Source organism: Nycticebus coucang, chromosome X (assembly GCF_027406575.1).
Source record: "Nycticebus coucang isolate mNycCou1 chromosome X, mNycCou1.pri, whole genome shotgun sequence".
Classification (NCBI taxonomy): Eukaryota; Metazoa; Chordata; class Mammalia; order Primates; family Lorisidae; genus Nycticebus; species Nycticebus coucang.
The window spans coordinates 14,117,255-14,139,165 of NC_069804.1; the positions used below are offsets into that span (position 1 = coordinate 14,117,255).

General features: G+C 41.9%; 1 protein-coding gene across 6 annotated transcripts in view; it reads left to right on the forward strand.

Moving 5' to 3' along the window:
* The window catches only part of CA5B (carbonic anhydrase 5B), a 68,846-nt gene that overhangs the window by 22,466 nt on the left and 24,469 nt on the right, over nt 1–21,911 (forward strand). For all 6 annotated transcript variants that reach the window (XM_053580388.1, XM_053580389.1, XM_053580391.1 and 3 more), the window contains one exon: nt 18,575–18,772. In XM_053580388.1, coding sequence (XP_053436363.1) covers nt 18,575–18,772 — 198 coding nt within the window. The remainder of the gene's footprint in view (nt 1–18,574; nt 18,773–21,911) is intronic.

Consider the following 21,911-nt stretch of genomic DNA (forward strand, 5'->3'; position numbering starts at 1 on the left):
TTAACAATTTGTAGCTGTAGTGTCATTGCCATTCCAACACAGGATTATATATGCCTTATGAACTGTGAGAATAACTCTTTCTCTGTTGATTCATTAAAACAAATGTGGGATGTGCTTTTTTGACTAATTTTAGCTTGTAAAATAATGTCTTCCAGAAACTATAAGAGAGATGTCCCAGTTTTAAATATTTTGGAACCTATTCTTTATCATTTCTTAGTAATTGTCTTTTTTTTTTTGGCAAAGATTGATTCATAGACTTCAAATTATTTCTGTGAATCTCAAGTTTCTGGAAGTTGCATAGTAATGTTTGCAAATAGTTCAGTAGCTAAATGTTCCAGAATATTCTGGCCCAAGTTAGGAATTGTAGAATTAATTGTAGCTGACCATTTTCCAAGTGTGTGCTCAGCTGTAAACATGGAAGACCAAGTTTGGCAGCAGATGATCTCCTTCAAACCTCTTGCCTTTTGTTCCCCTCCTGAAATTACAAGGTACTGTCCATGTCTGGATGTTGCCAGGATTCTCCAACAAAGGCATTGACTTTGAGGTTGAATCATTCTGCTTTGGGGGGCTGTCCCATGTACTGTAGGGTGTTTACCATCATCCCTGGCATCTGCCTACTAGCTCACATGCAGTTATAATACCCAAAACATCTGCAGGCATGACCAAACAAACTCTAGGGGACAATACTGCCCCTTGGTTTAGAACCATTTAGAAGATGGGAGAGGATAATGTGTGTATTTGTAGAGAGATAAGTTTGAGTTTACAGAGTGATGACGTGGCTGAGTATTGATTTATCATTACAGAGGAATCTTTCATGTTCTCTAGTATCTAAAATATATTGACAGAGAGTTTTCAAATTTGGGGCTATATTGAGGTCTGTGTTTCTCTCCATTTTGTGTTTACTCTCTTTGATCCCCTATGCCAGTGGTGCCTAATGCCACAATGTATTTTCGTTGCTAAAAAGGGGTCACTACCCACAGGTTGAGAACTGCTGCCCTATGCGTATAATTAAAAGAATGGGTAAGAATGGAATGGTTGTAAATTAGTAATGCTAATTTAGCTAAATCCAAGGGCTTGAAACTGTTCTATAAATATATTTTTATTGTAAGTTTATTTTGTTTCCTTCAACATTGGCTGTGTTGTTATTAGAAAAAAACTGGCCAGAAGCATAATAAATTGCTGGTTGCTGGGTGTGGCTTCCTACATGCATGCCCACATCCTACCAGGACTGGCTTAATTCTAAACACTGGTACTTTGTGGTCTAAAGTTTAAACTGGAAAATATTAGTCATATTTATCTAGTTACTAAAGTTTTGCTTTTTTTTTGAACAGAAAGTTGAAATTAAACTTCCAGTATGCTTATGTCATTAGGGTAGTTTGCTGCTTTTAGTGCTGAATATGAAACAAACAGTAGTGGCTTATGGAGGCTGAAGCTTTAGTTAATGAATTTCCCACATCATATGACATGTTCTTGTTTCTGAGTTACTAGAAAAAACTCAAAAACAAGATTTTGATTTTGTTTCTGGCATGTTACACTGTCCCTACCTGCTTTCACCCAGGAGAATATTCTGGCCTTTGCTGCCCTGGGCCATTGAACATGTCCTATTCTATGTTCTAGACCATCATCTGATCAATTGTGAAGACAATATTCATTGTTTCTGGCAGCTCATTACCCCAGCAGAAGGCTCAGTGTGCACTTGTGACCAAGAATGACCTGAGATTCTGAAGGGTTCGAGAAGATAACTTGTTAGCTGGGTGTGGTGCTGTGTCCCTGTAGCCCCACCTGCTGAGGAGGCTGAGGCAGGAGGATCACTTGAGCCCAGGAGTTGGAGGCTGCAGTGAGCCATGATGACACCACTTCACTCTAGCCTAGGTGGCAGAGCAAGACCCTGTCTCAATCCACCCCAAACTCCCCCCCAACACACACACCAAAAAAAAAGGAAAATCGCAAAATCTTTAACTAGTACCTGCCACACCATGGAGTTAGTGTTGGCAGCTCCTTTTAGTAAGACGGTTGTTTTCATTATCACCATCTTTTTTTTTTTTGAGACAGAGTCTCACTTTGTTGCCCTCAGTGGAATGCTGTGGTGTCATAGCTCACAGCAACCTCAAACTCTTAGGCTCAAGTGATTCTCTTGCCTCAGCCTTCCAAGTAGGTGGAACTACAGGCGTCCACCACAAGGCCTGGCTACTTTTAGAGATAAGGTCTTGCTCTGGCTCAGGCTGTTCTCGAACCTGTGAGCTCAGGCAATTCACCTACCTCAGCCTCTCAGAGTGCTAGGATTACAGGCGTGAGCCACTGTGCCTGGCCTTATTCCAATGATTCTTAATGTTCATAATCTCTCTATTTTTAGAAGGAAAAAGATCCTTTTAGGATAACTGGGACTAGAATGACACTAGCTCCATGTGTATGTTTACGTATAAATTTCACTTCATTAACATCTTATAGCCACATGTGCCTACCACTTACTGTACTAGACATTGGTATAGTAATGTCCATCATCAGAGAAAGTGTTATAACTGAATTGTTAGAAAGCTGTTCTATTATTTTTCCAATTAATTTTGATGAATACAAATAAAGCCTGTGGTAATGGAAAGAAATCTAAATTTTGTAAAATAATTTAAAGAGGTTTCTTTTGAGTTGAACATGAATGACCATGACCCAGGGATATAGTCTCAAGAGGTCTTAAGAAAATGTGTCTGAAGTGGCCAGGTTATAGTTTGGTTTTATATATTTATAGAGACAGGAATTGTAGGTAAAAACATAAATCAGTATATTGGTGGCTCACACCTGTAATCCTAGCACTCTCAGAGGCTGAGGCGGGTGGATTGCCTGAGCTCACAGGTTCAAGAGCAGCCTGAGTCAGAGCCAGACTTCATCTCTAACAAAATAGCTGGGCTTTGTGGCAGGTGCCTCTAATCCTAGCTACACAGGAGCCTGAGGCAAAAGAATCACTTGAGCCCAAGAGTTTGAGGTTGCTGTAGGCTATGACGCCTTGGCACTCTACCAAGGGCAACAAAGTGATACTTACTCTGTGTCCAAAAAAAAAATCATCCCATATATGGAAGGTGTATATTGGTTTGGCAAAAGAAAGGCATAACATTTTGAAGCAGAGACTTATAGGTTATAGGAAGGTTTAATGACTTTTCAATTTGTGATTGTTAAAGACATAAAGCTGTACCTAAAGACTTAGGATGTTTTCAGATAAAGAAGTCTGTTAATTAGAGACAAGGCATACTATACAGATTTAGGTGATCTGTTAAGCAAATTGATGGCTTGTAGATGTGATTTAATCTTTGTTTTATATTGCATTAGGTCTTGTTAATAATTTAGCATTTTAGTGAATGATGCCCCAGATCATATCAATGTACACAGCTATGATTTAATTAAATAAATAAATAAATAAATAATTTAGTATTTTGTTGCCACAAAGAGTCTGTTTGGCCAGTCTTATGATTTTTGTTTTAATATTAATATTTGTTGGATGGTGAGGGTGATATAAAGGTAGAAAGCCTTGGTATTAACTTGTTCGGTTTTCTCTATCAGCAAAATAGGTCTTTAATGCCTCCTTTGTGCCTGGTACCAAATTTAGCCCTGGAAGCTGTAGAAAAAATTTAGGGCATAAGCCTCATGGGCTTGGAGTTGACACAGGCCCTTTGAGCAGATAAAGCAAATACACATTACACGAGGAATGGTTGAGGGTTAAATGGTGTGAAAGTGAACTCGGCAGTCATTTCAGCAAAGGCAAAGATCAAAGTGGTTGGAGAAAATGTCATTAGAGAGATAAGACTTGAGCTGGAAATGATTTCCATAAGTGGTAGGAGAATGAAGGGCATTCAAGCACAAACAAGCACTGTAGCATGCCAAGAAAAGCAGCATGGGAAGCCCAGAGCTTGGGAAGAATGAGAAATGGGATTAGATAAGTGAGGTGGGTTCCTAATAGGAAAACCGGGCACTCTTGGACACAGAAGTTACAACTTGGTGTACTGTCTTTAACACAGGAGAGATGTGGCAAAGGTGTAATTTAGGAGAACTGCTGAGTGACAGAAGTCAAGTGAGGGAGTGAGAGAGGAGGAAAAACCATAGGAGGCTTTGTATGAAGTTTGGGGTGTGGAGGCCTCAGCTAGGCTGGTAATCATGGGTGGGGTGAGGAAGAGATAAACCTGAATTATTCTTAAAGAGAAAATAATGTGACCAGTGGGGTAATGGGAAAAAAGCAAAAAGGAAAAGTAAACTGTCTTAATCCGTTCAGGCTGCTATAACAAAATACTTTAGACTGGGTACTTTGTAAACAATAAAAATTTGTTGATTGCATTTCTGGAGGCTGGGAAGTCCAAAATCAAGGTACCGGCAGATTCAGCTCTCTGCTTCAAAAGATGGTGACTCTTGCTGCATCCTCACATGGCCCAAGGAGCTGGGGAGCTTTCTCAAACCTCTTTTGTAAGGGAAACAAGCCCCTATATGAGGGCTCCAGCTGCATGACCTAATTCTCCCTCACCTGGGGGGTTAGGATTTCAACATATGGATTTTGAGGAGACATATATAATACATTCAGACCATAGCCCAAACCTTCCCAGCCAGGCTCTTCATCTTACTCATTCTACCCACAAGTAGTGATTGAAAGCCAGTTGGCTTGCAGAGCACTGGGAGAAGCAGATAATTAAGCAATTATGCATATAATTAGAACTATATCTATATAATAAATAATATGAATAAAAAAAATCAGAAGCTTGGCACCTGTGGATCAAGCGGCTAAGGCGCCAGCCACATACACCTGAGCTGGCGGGTTCAAATCCAGACTGGGCCTGCCAAACAACAATGACAGCTGCAACCAAAAAATAGCTGGGCATTGTGGCGGATGCCTGTAGTCCCAGCTACTTGGAAGGCAGAGGCAGGAGAATTGCTTGAGCCCAGGAGTTGGAGGTTGCTGTGAGCTGTAATGCCACGGCACTCTACCCAGGGTGACAGCTTGAGGCTCTGCCTCAAAAAAAATAAATAAATAAAAATCAGAGTGGGCTCGGTACCTGTAGCTCAAGTGCCTAGGGCGCCAGCCACATACACTGGAGCTGGCAGGTTCGAATGCAGCCAGGGCCTGCCAAACAACAAGGACAACTACAAACAAAAAAATAGCTGGGCATTGTGGTGGACACCTGTAATCCCAGCTACTTGGGAGGCTGAGGCAAGGGAATCGCTTAAGCCCAAGAGTTTGAGGTTGGTGTGAGCTATGACACCACGGCACTCTACCCAGGGTGACATAGTGAGACTCTGTCTCAAAAAAAAAAAATCAGAGTGCTGTGTAAAAAATTTTAATATGAAAATGATCATAAGAGAGTAGCCAGAGAAAAATGTTGCTGAGGAGGAGGCAATTAAGCCCAAGACCGAAAGATAATGGGAGCCAGCCCTGAGCTGAATGAGAGGGAATTTATTTTATTTTATTTTACTTTTTAGAGACAGAGTCTCACTTTGTTGCCCTTGGTAAAGTGCTCTGGTGTCACAGCTCACAGCAACCTCCAGCTCTTGGGATTAGGTGATTTTCTTGCCTCAGCCTCCCAAGTAGCTGGGACTACAGGTGCCCACTACAACGCCCGGCTATTTTTTTGGTTGAAGTTTGGCCAGGGCCGGGTTCGAGTTTGCCACCCTCGGTTTATGGGGCTGGCACCCTACTCAATGAGCCATAGGTACCGCCCGAGGTGGCGGTTGATTTTTGTGGAGGAAGAGGAGGAATAGGAACAAAGGGCCTAAGGCAGGAATGAGCTTTCCATGTTTCAAGAGCTGAAGGAGAGACAACACTTGAGGCTGAAGAAATAGGTTGTTGCAATGGACTGAATGTTTTTTTTTTTATTAAATCATAGCTGTGTACATTAATGCAATCATGGGGTACAATGTGCTGGTTTTACATACAATTTGAAATATTTTCATCAAACTGGTTAATATAGCCTTCATGGCATTTTCTTAGCTATTGTGTTAAGACATTTATATTCTACACTTAGTAAATTTCACATGTATCCTTGTAAGATGCACCATAAGTGTGGTCCCACCAATTACCTTCCCTCCACCCATCCTCCCCCTCCCCTCTCCTCCCTCTCTCTTTTCCCCTCCTTCTTGGGCTATAATTGGGTTATAGCTTTCATATGAAAGCTATAAATTGGTTTCATAGTAGGGCTGAGTACATTGGATACTTTTTCTTCCATTCTTGAGATACTTTGCTAAGAAGAATATGTTCCAGCTCCATCCATGTAAACATGTAAGAGATAAAGTCTCCATCTTTCTTTAAGGCTGCATAATATTCCATGGTATACATATACCACAATTTATTAATCCATTCGTGGATCGATGGGCACTTGGGTTTTTTCCATGACTTAGCAATTATGAATTGGACTACAATAAACAGTCTGGTACAAATATCTTTGTTATGATGTCATTTTTGGTCTTCTGGATATATACCTAGAGGAGGAACTGTAGGAGCCAATGGCAGGTCTATTTTTAGATCTCTAAGTGTTCTCCAAACATCTTTCCAAAAGGACCATATTAGTTTGCCTTCCCACCACAGTGCAGAAGTGTTCCCTTTCCTTCACATCCACACCACCATCTCTGGTTTTGGGATTTTGTGATATGGGGTAATCTTACTGGAGTTAGATGATACCTTAAAGTAGTTTTGATTTGCGTTTCTCTGATTATTAAGAATGATGAGCATTTTTCCATATGTCTGTAGGCTGTATGCCTGTCTTCTTCAGAGAAGTTTCTCTTCAGGTCCCTTGCCCAGTCTGAGATGGGATCACTTGTTCTTTTCTTGCTTATACGTTTGAGTTCTCTGTGGATTCTGGTTATTAAACCTTTGTCGGAGACATAATCTGCAAATATCTTCTCTCATTCTGAGGGCTGTCTGCTTGCTTTACTTACTGTGTTCTTGGCTGTGCAGAAGCTTTTTAGTTTGATCAGGTCCCAGTAATGTATTTTTGGTATTGCTTCAATTGCCCAGGGGATCCTCCTTATAAAACATTCGCCCAGGCCGATTTCTTCAAGTGTTTTCCTGCACTTTATTCTAGCATTTTTATAGTTTCATGTCTTAAGTTTAAATCTTTAATCCAGTGAGAGTCTATCTTAGTTAATGGTGAAAGATGTGAGTCCAGTTTCAGTCTTCTGCGGGTGGACAGCCAGTTCATCCAGCACCATTTGTTAAATAGGGAATCTTTTCCCCACTGAATGTTTTTAATTCGCTTGTCAAAGATCAAATAACAGGAAGTAGCCGGGTTCATCTCTTGGTTCTCTATTCTGTTCCATACATCTATCTCTCTGTTTTTGTGCCAGTACCATGCTGTTTTGATCACTATCGATTTATAGTATAGTCTGACGTCTGGTAGCATGATTCCTCCTCCTTTGTTTTTATTTCTGAGTAATGTCTTGGCTATTCGAGGTTTTTTCTGATTCCATATAAAACGGAGTATTATTTTTTTTTGAGATCTTTAAAGTATGACAGTGGAGCTTTAATAGGGATTGCGTTAAAATTGTATATTGCTTTGGGTAGTATGGACATTTAACAATGTTGATTCTTCCCAGCCATGAGTATGGTATGTTTTTTCATTTGCTAACATCTTCAGCTATTTCTTTTCTTAGAGTTTCATAATTCTCTTTTAGAGATCTTTCACGTCCTTTGTTAAGTAAACTCTCAAATATTTCATCTTCTTTGGCACTACTGTGAAAGGAATAGAGTCCTTGACTGTTTTTTCAGCTTGACTATTGTTGGTATACATAAAGGCTACAGATCTATGAGTGTTGGTTTTATAACGTGAGATGCTGCTGTATTCCTTGATCAATTCTAAGAGTTTTGTAGAAGAGTCTCTGGTGTTTTTGAGATATACAATCATATCATCTGCAAAGAGTGAAAGTTTGATCTCTTCTCATCTTATGTGGATACCATTGATCGCCTTTTCTTGCCTAATTGCAATGGCTAAAACTTCCATTAGAATGTTAAAAAGCAATGGAGACAATGGGCACCCTTACTTGGTTCCTAATCTGAGTGGAAATGATTTCAATTTAACTCCATTCAATACGATATTGGCTGTGGGTTTGCTGTATATGGCCTCTATCAGTTTAAGAAATGTCCCTTCTACCCTTGATTGCATTAATGTACACAGCTATGATTTAATAAAAAGAAAGAATGAAAAAAAAAGAAATATCCCTTCTATACCAATTTTCTTGAGTATCCTGATCATGAAAGGATGCTGGATATTATCAAAAGCTTTTTCTGCATCAATTGAAAGAATCATATGGTCTTTGTTTCTTAATTTGTTTATGTGCTGAATTATATTTATAGATTTGTGTATATTGAACCAGCCTTGAGACCCTGGGATAAAACCCACTTGGTCATGGTATATAATTTGTTTGATGTGTTGCTGGATTGTGTTTGTTAGGATCTTGTTGAATATTTTTGCATCAATATTCATTAGTGATACTGGTCTATAATTTTTTTTCTTTTTTTTTTTTTTTTTTGGCCAGGGCTGGGTTTGAACCCGCCACCTCCAGCATATGGGACCAGCGCCTACTCCTTGAGCCACAGGCGCTGCCCAATTTTCTCTTCTTGTTAGGTCTTTTCCTGGTTTGGGGATCAAAGTGATGTTTGCTTCATAGAATGTGTTGGGTAGTATTCCTTCTTTTTCTATATTTTGGAAAAGGTTGAGTAATATAGATACTAGTTCCTCTTTAAAGGTTTGGTACAATTCTGATGTGAAGGCATCTGGTCCTGGGCTTTTCTTTTTAGGGAGATTTTGTATAGTTGATGCTATTTCAGAACTTGATATAGGCCTGTTCAACATTTCCACTTGATTCTGGCTAAGTCTAGGAAGGTGGTGATCTTCCCAGTATTGGTCTATTTCCTTCAGATTTTTGTATTTCTGAGAATAGAGTTTCTTGTGATATTCATTAAGGATTTTTTGAATTTCTTTTTTTTTTTTTTTGAGACAGAGCCTCACACTGTTGCCCTGGGTAGAATGCCGTGGCATCACAGCTCAGAGCAACCTCCAACTCCTAGTCTTAAGTGATTCTCTTGCCTCAGCTTCCCAAGTAGCTGAGACTACGGGCACCTGCCACAACACCCGGCTATTTTTTGGTTGTAGTTGTCATTGTTGTTTGGCAGTCCTGGGCTGGATTCAAACCCACCAGCTCTGGTATATGTGGCTGGTGCCATAGCCGCTTGAGCTACAGGCACCAAGCCGAGTTTTTTAATTTCTGGGGAGTCTATTCTTATTTCGTCTTTACCATTTCTGACTGATGAAATTGGATTTTATTCTCTTTTTTCCTGGTTAGGTTAGCCAAAGGTTTATCTATTTTATTGACCTTTTCAAAAAACCAACTTTTTTAATTTATTGATCTGTTGTATAGTCCTTTTGTTTTCAATTTCATTTAATTCTGCTCTAATTTTGATTATTTCTTTTCTTCTGCTGAATTTGGGATTGGAATGTTCTTCCTTTTCCAATTACTTGAGGTGTCCCATTAAGTTGTTACTTCCTCTCTTTTGGTTCTCTTCAGGTAGGCTTAAAGTGCTATAAATTTCCCTCTTTGGACTGCCTTTGCAGTATCCCAGAAGTTCTGATGATTTGTGTTTTCATTCTCATTTTGTTCAAAAAATTTGGTAATTTCTTTCTTAATCTCATCTATGACCCAGCTATCATTCAGCATAAGGTTATTTAGCCTCCATGTTTTTGTATGAGTATGTAGATTCCTGTTGTTACTGAGTTTAACTTTTATTCCATGATGGTCCGAGAAGATGCAAGGAACAATTTGTATTCTTTTAAATTTGCTGAGGTTAGACTTCTGACCTAAGATGTGATCAATTTTTGAGTATGTTCTGTGGGCTGATGAGAAGAATGTGTATTCAGTTTTGTTAGGATAAAATGTTCTGTAGATGTCTGTTAAGTCCAGTTGTTGAATATTTAAGTCAGCCAACCTGTTCCTCTTTAGAGAACAATTTAAGCCATTCACATTAGTTGTAAATATTGATAAGTCTGGTAGAATTTTGGGTATCGAGTCTTTCGAAAGTCCAATGGATATTTTTAATCCTTTTGCCACTGTAGAAGTTGGAGTTTGATCAAAAGTTTCTGAGTGAGTTTACTTTTGTGGTGGAGGGTTGCACTGGTCATTATGGAGGACAAGTCTGGGAATATCCTGGAGAGCTGGTTTAGTTATGGCAAATTTCTTCAACCAGAGGAGTGAATGTCATTAACGTATTTAATTTCTCCATCATAAATGAAACTCAGTTTAGCTGGATACAGGATCCTGGGTTGAAAGTTATTTTGTTTTAAGGGATTAAAAGTCAATGACGACCCTCTTCTAGCTTGAAAGGTTTCAGCAGAAAGATCTGCAGTCATTCTAATATTCTTCCCCTTGTAGGTTATGGTTTTCTTATGTCTGGCTGCTTTCAGAATTTTCTCCTTTATCTTAACTTTAGTGAAGTTAATTATGATGTGCCTGGGGGATGTCTTATTTGGGTTGAGTCGTGCTGGGGTTCTGAAACTGTCTACTATCTGAATTTCAGAATCTCTTGGCATGTCTGGAAAGTTCTCCTTCATTATCTCATGAAGTAGAGCATCTGCGCCTTTTGAAGCAACCTCGTCACCTTCAGGAATGCCTATAAGGCAAATATTAGTTTTATTTGAATTATCCTGGAGCTTTCTGAGAGAATGATCCATTTTTGCTCTCCACTTCTCTTCCTCTTTGAGCATTTGGGAGTGTTCAAAAGCTTTGTCTTCAATGTCAGAAATCCTTTCTTCTGTCTTCTCCATTCTTTTTTTTTTTTTTTTTTTTTGTAGAGACAGAGTCTCACTCTATGGCCCTCGGTAGAGTGCCGTGGCCTCTCATAGCTCACAGCAACCTCCAACTGCTGGGCTTAGGTGATTCTCTTGCCTCAGCCTCCCGAGTAGCTGGGACTACAGGTGCCCGCCACAGTGCCTGGCTATTTTTTTGGTTGCAGTTTGGCCGGGGCCGGGTTTGAACCCACCACCCTTGGTATATGGGGCTGGCACCTTACCAACTGAGCCACAGGCACCGCCCTGTCTTCTCCATTCTTTACTGAGGGATTCTACTGTATTTCTCAGATCTTTGAGGGCTGCAAGTTCTTGTCTCAATGTGTCAAAATGTTTGGTGATTTTGTCTTTGAATTCATTGAATTCTTGAGACAACTTTTGAAATGCTCCTTGAATTTCTAATTCCAACTTTACCTCTATTCTATTAATCTTACTTGCAATCCAAATTCTGAATTCAATTTCTGACATCTCAGCCATTTGTTTATGAATGATATCTTCTGTTGTGTCTGCCATGTCATTCCTTGGGGGAGTTGATCTACTCTGGTTATTCATGTTGCCAGAGTTTTTCTGCTGATTCCACCCCATGATTATTTTACACCATTTGGCTATAAGCAGATAAGGTGAAGTTGGGTTGGGGGCTTCCAGAGTAGTGATTAACCAGCTCTTTGCCCAAGAGCTGGGACTGGTGTCTGTACCTTTTCCCCTAGAGCTTGCCAAGGACCCGTATAGTGCTACAGCCTGAGACACTGGGGACCTGTTTGGTGTGGTGGGACTAAGTTGCTCTGTCTTGTTTTCAGCTGGTCTCTGTCCTACCTTAGTGAATCAGTTACTCTGGGTTGAAGTCTCAGCTGTGGAGAAACACCAGCAATTAAGTCACCCCACCTCCCACAGGAAACAACTGGAAAAGGAAAATCAAACCTTCCAACAACCACACACCCAGGGTACCACTTTGGATAGTTCTCGGGTGATTGGCCCAGTTCAAGAGCTCCAAATCAATTCTCCCTGTCAGCACCCAGTCTCAAGTGGGAGAGTTCAAAAGGTCTCCGGCAACTAGATAGAAAGGGTCTGCTGGCAGCTTGAGTTTGACTCGCTCCTGTGCTCTGTGGAGTCAGAAGGACCCCCCAACAAATGAATTTGTCTGGGAAGGTTGATGCCTCCCTCCCCACCTTGCACCTCTGTCACACCAGTCACTGGTAACTCCACAGGGCTGTGACTCCAGTGAGCAGATGCTCCAGGGGTTTGCATCTGCCTGAGTCACAGGGAGATCTATGCCTCCTCAGCCAGGTTGCTGCACTCTGCCACCAGCTGGCAGGGGGAGCTGAGGCCTGACAACCTCAGGTGCTTAATGGAAGCTGGGGTGGTTCACTCAGTTCCAGCCCCACCCCTGATTGATGTTGCTAACACTTATATTTTTGCAGAATTTATGTTTCTGTCCTGGCTATATTCCCTGCGGACCAGCCGCTGTTTGAGTTCACAGAAGGTGGGACTCATCCCCGGTCTGTGCCTCTGCCCAGAGCTGGTGTGTCTGTCTCTGCTGCAGTCTGTGTTGGGGCTGGCGCATTTAGAGCTCACACTCAGCTCTCAGTTCCTGCCTCTCCCCACCTGCTTTTGTCTCAGCTATGGTCCCCCGGGGGCCGGGTGCTTCTTAGGCTCACTAAAGCAGTCTTTCTGACTCAGCCCCACCCTGGGAGTATGCCGTCTCTGTGTGCGCATATTCTAGTGTCTGTCCCTGCCGCGCCCCACCCAGGCAGGTACCACTTCAGGCATACCCTTTGCTCACAGGGCCTACATTTCCATCCCAGATCTTTTCTGCCAGTGGCTGCCACCAGAGAAGATGCCCGGCTTTCTCTGGTTGCCCAGAGAGGCAGGGAGTGTCTCTCCAAAATATCCCCAGGGGTGTGACCCCTATTGTTCCCGCTGCTGCCGCTCTGGTCCTCAGGGCACTGCCTCTCCCTCTCCCATATGGTTCCCTCAGTCCACCGTCTGCTCCTCACACCCATACCACAGAACCAGTGCAGACCTGCAACAGCCCATGCCTTGTCCACACCTCTCGAGAAAATGCCCAAAATCTGGACTCCATGGGGGACAGTCTTCCAGGGTGAGAGTAAAGGGAAGTGCTGAGAGTTCAGAATTGCAGGTAGAGAATATATACAGTTTTATACAGTTTTATGCCTGGTGGGAGAGTGCTATGGCACACTAGTAGGGGAAGGAGTTCTGGATTTTAGAGGGTCTCTCCCGTGGGATAAAATAGGAGGATATCTGAACTCTTCTCGCTTGTTTGTAGAAAGTATAGTGGGAGCCATTCTCATGGGGGAGGGGACTCCCATCTGCTTGATAGTGGATTTTATACCTATTGTTTATTTCCTTGGGGTTGTGGCTCACCTCAGCAGGGTTGATGTATGTTCTTCAACCTTCTCTCTTGCCTCAGCTCCAAACCATCAGCTTACTTGCTAAACTTCTGTCCTTTAACTCTCTTTCTGGATGGGAGCCTCTGTGAAAAGCTGGCTCTAGTCGGCCATCTTGCCTCCAGCCCTCTGGACTGAATGTTTTATGTCTTCCTAAAATTCATGTTGAAATCCTAACCCCTGGACAATATTATTAAATAGGTGGGGCTTTTAGGAGGTGATGAGTCATTCATTATGGCAGAGTCCTCATGACTGGGATTCATTTCAGGCCCAGTGCAATGCCTCATGCCTGTAATCCTAGCACTCTGAGAGGCTGAGGCCGGTGGATTGCCGGAGCTCAGGAGTTCAGAGACCATCCTGAGCAAGAGCAAGACCCTGTCTCTAAAAATAGCTGAGCATTGTGGCAGGCTCCTGCAATCCCAGCTACTTTGGAGGCTGAGGCAAGAGGATCACTTGCACCTAACAGTTTGAGGAAGCTCTGAGCTATGACACTACAGCATTCTACCAAGAGAGATAAAGTGAGACTTTGTTTCAAACAAACAAACAAAAAAAATGAATAGGATTAGTTTCCAATATAAAAGAGACCTTTGAGACTTCCCTGGGACCTCCCTTCATGTGAAGACAGTGAGAAGAAGGCTGAATATGAACCAGAAAGCTAGCCCTTTTCAGACACCACATTTGTTGTTGCCCTGATCTTGGACTTCCCAGACTCCAGAACTATAAGAAATGAATTTCTCTTTGTGTATTATCCACCTAGTGTATGATATAACCTGAGTGGACTAAGACAGTGCACAAAATAAATTAAACCTGAGACTATTCATATCAATAAGAACCAAGCCTGTTTTCAACATAAAATCTTCTAAAGGACTTGTGTTGCTCAGCAGGTAGTGATTAATGACAGCTTCCTTTTTTTTTTTTGTCAGAGTCTCACTCTGTTGCCCAGGCTAAAGTGCCATGGCATCAGCCTAGCTCATAGCAATCTCAAACTCCTAGAGTCAAGTGATCCTCCTGCCTCAGCCTCATAAGTAGCTAGGACTACAGGCACCTGCCACAATGCCTGGCTCATTTTTCTATTTTTAGTAGAGATGGGGTCTTACTCTTGCTCAGGATGGTCTCAAATCTCTGACCTCAAGCAGTCCTCCCAAGACAGCCTCCCATAGTGCTAGGATTGCAGGTGTGAGCCACCACTCCTGGCTGAGTGACAGCTTCTTAATGGCAGTATGACTTAAACCATGGTTGATACAATCACAGTCTTCCTTTATTTCATTTTCCTTGTACAAGAAAAAACCTCAAAATGCAGTCCCTGTTAGCCAGAACACTTATTCAGCTTCCTTTTTTTTTTTTTTTGAGACAGAGTCTCACTATGTCACCTTCAGTAGAGTGCTGTGGCAACACAGCTCACAGCTACCTCAAACTCTTGGGCTTAAGCTATTCTATTGCCTCAGCCTCCTGAGTAGCTGGGACTACAGGCGCCTGCCACAATGCCTGGCTATTTTTTTGTTGCAGTTGTCATTGTTTAGCTGGCCTGGCTAGGATCGAACCAGCCAGCCTCAGTGCATGTGGCAGGCTCCATAACCACTGTGCTACAGGCGCCAAGCCATCAGCTTCCTATTTTTGAGGGAAAATATGAGCAATTACCAGGAAATTATTTTTTTTTTATTTTTTTTTTTATAGAGACAGAGTTTCACTTTATTGCCCTCGGTAGAGTGCCGTGGCGTCACACAGCTCACAGCAACCTCCAACTCCTGGGCTTAGGCGATTCTCCTGCCTCAGCCTCCCGAGTAGCTGGGACTACAGGCGCCCGCCACAACGCCCGGCTATTTTTTTGTTGCAGTTTGGCCGGGGCTGGGTTTGAACCCACCACCCTCGGTATATGGGGCCGGCGCCCTACTCACTGAGCCACAGGCGCCGCCCTACCAGGAAATTATTTTAATGTGCTTTTTTGTTTAAATGGAGAAAGAAGAGGGGAGAGGAAAACAAAAGTGTGAGTTTATCTTTGGCAAAATGCTGGCTTCACTAAGAAAACAGTTGAACAACACTTCCCCTTCACCCCCATGCTGCCTTACCTCCCGCCCCCTCCCCTGCCATAGGAGGATAGATGGTCTGGGTTAATGTAGGAGGAGGTAGCAATGGAAGGGATAGGCTGAGTTTTCTCAGGCCAGTGTTTGCGTGGGTGTGAGGGTTGGTGCTTCCCATTTCCTGAATAAAATGGGGGAACAACTAAGGGTTGCTGAGGGCATCTAGGGACCTGGCCATCATTCCAGCTCTTCCCTGCTCTGCACAGGAGACCTTTGTTAATTGGCTTTAGAGAGTGTGAATTCTCAAATTATCTGAGTATCTCAGAGGAGAAAGAAAATGTGTGGTCTCTTTGTTCTGGGAAGTTTTGCAACTGAACAAGGCCTATTTGAGGGTTTTCTAGAAGTTTGAAAATTAACACAATTTGAATAAAATATAGCTTTCCCCACCCCCAACAATGGCAGTTGGATAATCAACACTCAAAGGGCATATGTTTAATAAGACACTACAGGGCAACAAAGCAGGAGGAAGACGTGGCTCCTGCCCATAAGGAATTTGCATTCTAATCAGAATATATGATGATGATATTGTACTGGTTCATATGCCTTTTCCATTCTAGATTTCTGAAACAGAAAGTTCTCGTTCTTTAAGCTCGTCTTCATCACAAGTTCTTTTATTTATTTATTTTTTTAGTGTTTGGTAAGAGTATTTTTTTTTTTACATATACATGTGTTTATTAGGTTTCCACTTTTGCCTTCACAGAATTAAAAAGCCTTAAAATTTAATAACAATAACAGTGTTTAAGATAAGGACTAGAAACAAAAACCTCATAAAGAATGAACGACAATAAATACATTCAAGGGCAGCACCTGTGGCTCAGGGAGTAGGGTGCTGGCCCCACATGCTGAGGGTGGTGGGTTCAAATCCCGCCCCAGCCAAAAAACTGCAAAAAAAAAATAATACAAATACAAATAAATACATTCAGAAAAGAAATCAGACGATTTCTGCATTGAAATTTTAAGCAATATTATAGTGCAAAGAAACTTACATTCACATTATCAGATAAGAGTATGTATATTATAGAATGCTTTGACTCTGAGGTTCAGTATGGAGTCATCAGTTAACTTCTTCTTATTAGTTTTTTTCCTAAAGTCTCAAAAAATAGACAAGTTCTTTTATTACTAAGAGAAGAAAAAACATTGGGTTCTGACCCAAAAGAGGTCTTTCTATTTTTATATGAAAAAACAGAAAGAAAAACATACACCTTTATCTCTACACCTGGATTTGTCAACTTTGGCACTATTGACATTTTGGGCCAGATAACTGTTTATAGTGGGGGCTTTCCTCTGCATTACAGGATGTTTAGCAGCATTCCTATTATGGAGCAATGGAAGGGATAGGCCAGGATAGGATATCCATTCCTGATATACACTAGATTTCAGCAACCTTGTCCCCCAGTTTTGCCATCCAAAAATGTCTCCAGATATTGTCAAATTTTTTTGTGGGGAGGGAGTAGTGATTCCCTCTTTCTGTTGAGACCCATTGGGCTGGACATACTCAGGAGAACTCTATGTTGCTGGGGCACTTTTGTAAACAAAAAACCACCAGGGCTAAGATCTTGACTTCTAGCTACTGAAGAAAGAGTAATGACTCCTCTGTCAGAGTAAAACAGAGGCAGGTTTCTGTTTTTTATGGAAACAGGAAAATGACCCTGCCCTATGTGGGGGATTTGACTGGGTAATGAAACAGCTACCTTTGTCAAATCCTTAGACTCATTCTTAGCTGTGGACTGAGATGCAGAGGATTGTTGGTGGTGATTTCTCCATTTGTGTTTCTCAGAGTTTTCCTGTTGGTCTTGATTCTCCCCATCTATGGTGCTTCTAAAGGTTAGAGAGCTGGACCACCCCAAACTGATACGTGTGAGCTCCGTCCATCATGCATGGGTGTCTCAGCAGGCCTATCTGTGTTATCAGGAAGTCTGCTGACACTTATCAGGGACTTGCTACAAAGACCCAGTACTTGACCCTGTAGAAGAAAATCAGCATCAGCGTGTCATCAGTGCCTGTGGGGGACGGGCTGTACGTATACACATCTACACATTAATAGATAATGTCCACATTAGCGTGACCCACCACGAACCTTAGCAGTGGTAGTGTTCTACCCAGCTTTTGCAGGGTGGCTGGCTGGTCCTCAGAGTTTGCTTACATGAGAGGTGAACTCAGCATGACATTTACGTGGGTGAGCATTTTACAGGATGCAGGCTACACAGCCTTTCTGTCTATGAGCCAACCATTAAAAAGTGACCATGGTTGACTGAAAAACTGCTTTCCAAAAATTTGTCCCCTGTTTTCTTTATTGAAAGTAAGTCCATGATTGAACACTAGATTACTTTGTCTTTGTACTTAAAGCTAGTTTTGGGGGGTTGGAGGTCAGGAAATTCTCAATGAAGAAAAGGAACTCATTGTGAATACCTATTCCACGTGGCGCTAATCTCCTTGTGGTTATCCCAGGACTGATCGCACTGGGTTCAGGTGAATGTGGCAGGCAGGCTGAGACGGGTTGGGTTTTCCAGATGGCAGAGTGCTGTTCCTCTGCAAGGTGCTCTCTGACCTGCCTTTACCCTCTGCTTTAGTCAGTTGATTAAGGCCCTAAGTGACTAATATTATTTAGGATTCTCCAGGGAGACAGAACCGATATGATGTATACATGTATACAGATACATAAGAAGGAGTGTATTAAGGGAATTGACTCATGTGATTATACAAGCTGAGCGGACTCATCACAGGTCATCTGTAAGCTGGAGACTCTGGGATACTGGTGGTGTGGCTCAAAGCCTCAGAACTATGGAAGCTGATTTGTAGCCTGAGTTCTGAGGCCAGATGCCTGAGAACTTTGGGGTCCTCTGGTGTAAGTCCTGGAGTCCAAAGGCCAAGGAGCCTGGAATCCTAGGACAGGAGAGGAAGAGTGCATACTGGCTCCAGTAGACTGCTGGATATATTGGGCTTTCCTCTGTTTTTATTCTCTCTGGCCCCACTGGCAGATTGGATGGTGCCTGCCCACATTGAGGGCAGATTCCCCCCCAACCCCCGCCCACCACCTACTCTACTCAGAGTCACATTCTTAATCTCCTCTGGAAATACCCCCACTGACACACACACAAAATAATGTTTTACCAGGTTCCTAGGTATTCCTTAATACAGTCAAGTTGACATCTAAAATTAACCATCATAGTGGCTAATTCCTGAAACTTTAGTTTCCATTATCCTTGACAGGTTCTCTAGATGTGGAATTGCCTTTTGTGCGATGCTAGAGAGTGGACAGTCTTGATAATGGCCCCCATCTGCTTTCTTCTAGTGCATCCACTCTGGGAGAGCACAGACCTGGTTCCTGCAGGTGATCGACAGTCACCTATCAACATCCGGTGGAGAGACAGTGTTTATGATCCTGGCTTAAAACCACTCACCATTTCTTATGACCCAAACACTTGCCTCCACATCTGGAATAATGGGTACTCTTTCCTCGTGGAATTTGAAGATTCTACAGATAAATCAGGTGAGGGCAAAGATCCAGTGTTTTTTTCTCTTGTCTGGAGTTAAAGAAACAGTGTCATGATGATACAGGCCATATCAGACACCTTCCATGAGGACTGCTGACCTCTGTTAGCAATGGCATGGAAACTCCTTGATCTTACTTTTTGAATGTATGAAAAAAGTCCCTTCTAGTTTTTGTTTACATTTTATTCAACTAATATAAGTAGTATTTTTTATTAAAAATACATGTGTCTCTCTCTGTGTATAGATTCTATAACTGGTATAGAAGATAGGGTGTGAAACTGAAGTTTTTCAGAAATTTATATTCTATATTCTATCCAAAGGGATATTCATGTATACATTACGTTACAAAGACTAGTCATTTATTAGAGGAATAGAAACTTCTGTTAATTGTGGTAAATAAACAATGTTACCTAGTTTAAAAGAAACACAATGTAGACAAAATTATTATTATTATTATTTTGAGATAGAGTCTCACTATGTTGCCCTCGATAGAATGCCATGGCATCACAGCTCACAGCAACCTCAAACTCTTGGGCTCAAGTGATTCTCTTGCCTCAGCCTCCCAAGGAGCTGGGACTACAGGTGCCCGCCACAACGCCCAGCTACTTTGTTGTTGTTGTTGCAGTTCTCATTGTTGTTTAGCAGGCCCGGGCCGGGTTTGAACCTGCCAGCCTCCGTATATGTGGCCAGCATCCTCACCACTTAGCTGCAGGTGCTGAGCCAGAAAAAATTATTAAAGTCAAATATTATATTGCTTTTTGAATCTTCTCTGTCTCTTTTTTAACCTACCTGAATATAAACGAATGAGAATGGGAATTCGACTTCAAAGTTTACAAGAAACTTTTGTTGTCTGTGGAAAACAGAATGTGACTATTTCCATGCAGGTTTCTTCTTTTTCTCTTTACTGAATTTAATGATAGTAAGTAGTCCTAATTAGTCCGAAATAATCATTATTGGAAATAGCATATCTAAAGTAATTCTGCACCAGTGGCAATTTGCTACCTTTGTCTCTGCTACCTACACCCCCTTAAACACACACACCAGGATTGGGGCTACTTGGCATCATCTGGATGCAGTTTTTGGTTGTTACAATGGGTAGGGAAGTGAAACTACAGCTAGTGGGTCAAGGATGTTTCTAAACATGGAAACATAGTGCATAGAACAGCATTAAGGAAGAGTTATCTAGCCTCAAATATTAGTAGAGCTGAGGTTGAGAAATCTTGATCTAAAAGAAATTTGTCTTGTTGGGTGGCACCTGTGGCTCCGTGGGTAGGGCACCAGCCCCATATACCATGGGTGGTGGGTTTGAACCCAGCCTCAGCCAAACTGCAACAAAAAAATAGCTAGGCATTGTGGCGGGCTGTAGTCCCAGCTACTTGGGAGGCTGAGGCAGGAGAATTGCTTAAGCCCAGGAGTTGGAGGTTGCTGTGAGCTGTGATGCCACAGCACTCTACCAAGGGCGACAAAGTGAGACTCTGTCTCTTAAAAAAAAAAGAAAGAAATTTGTCTTGTGAACATTAGGAACTCAGTCCACAAAAATTATAAAGGAGGGCGGTGCCTGTGGCTCAGTGAGTAGGGCACTGGCCCCATATACCGAGGGTGGTGGTTTCAAACCTGGCCCTGGCCAAACTGCAACAAAAAAATAGCCAGGGGTTGTGGCGGGCACCTGTAGTCCCTGCGACTTGGGAGGCTGAGGCAAGAGAATCACCTAAGCCAAAGAGCTGGAGGTTGCTATGAGCTGTGATGCCACAACACTCTACCGAGGGCAACAAAGTGGGACTCTGTCTGTAAAAACAAACAATCAAAAAATGATAATGGAGTCAAAAGTGTAAGTTACAGCATAAATAGAAATGTTCACTCCTGTATTTACCCTGGCTGTAGCATTCTCAGCTAGGTCTTTGTTTTCTCTGCATTTTCCTAGTGATGCTCAGGTACTTAGATTCTGCCCCAGCTGCAAATAGATTGCCCCTTCAATAGTCTTAAAATCTCTCTGGTTCTCTTCCCTCTGACATAATTTTCTGCTGTGATTCAGGAATTATTTGAATCTTTCCTTAAGGGCTTTATGTGTCTCCACATCTCCCATTTTCCTCTATGGTATGACACAGTCCCCAAACCCTGAACATCTTACATATTTCAAACTAAGAAGGAATTACTCTTTTCCTCTCAGATTCATGAACATCTTTCCAAATTTTTTCAAAACTCTACATTGTGCCCCCCATCTCAACTGGAAACCCATAATATTGCATTTTATATAAGGATTTCAGAAATATCAAAATTTCTGTGTTCCAGATGACTGTCTTGCTCTCTGATAACCTCTACTTATCCCCTTTAATGCTCTACCATTATCCCTGCGAGAATTAAACTAACAGAAAACCCTGATCTATAGGGCACCAACTCTCATCCATTCAGTCTAGATGCATACCAGTGCTTTCAAGTCTCAATCCCTGGCAACCTTCCTTCTTCTGAGGATTCTAGGTTGTGGCAGTCAACTTTCTAAATCCCATGACAGTCTAAGGACTATTTCTTGCCAATCTGAATATTATTGCTTCATTGAGTTTTGGAAGTCTTAGAAAGTTGCTTAATGGGTTTCTTAACCACATGAGTTAAGCCCAGGATTTTTCAGGGCAAATTGCTATTTATTTTATTTTTTAGCCATCTCCTTTTCTTTTGAACAATAGAGTCAATTCTTTTTTTTTTTTTTTTTTTGAGACAGTCTCACCTTGTTGCCCTCGGTAGTGCTGTGGCATCATAGCCCATAGTAATCTCAAACTCTTGGGCTGAAGCGATTCTCTTGCTTCAGTCTCCCAAGTAGCTGGGACTACAAGTGCCTGCCACAACACCTGGCTATTTTTAGAGATGGAGTCTCACTCTTGCTCAGGCTGGTCTCAAACCCATGAGCTCAGGGGATCTACTTGCCTCAGCCTCCCAGAGTGCTAGTGAGTCAATTCTTTTCTATTTGCTTGGGTAATCTCAGATGGAAAACAAACCACCCCATGTTTTTATCACAATAGCTCTTTAGACACCTATAAATCCAACTCACTAAATCATCTCTTGATCCTGTCTTCCCTAAATGAGTCAGTCTCACCCTGTTTTTACAAAATATACAAGAAAAATTGTAGAAAGACTGCTCATTTTCT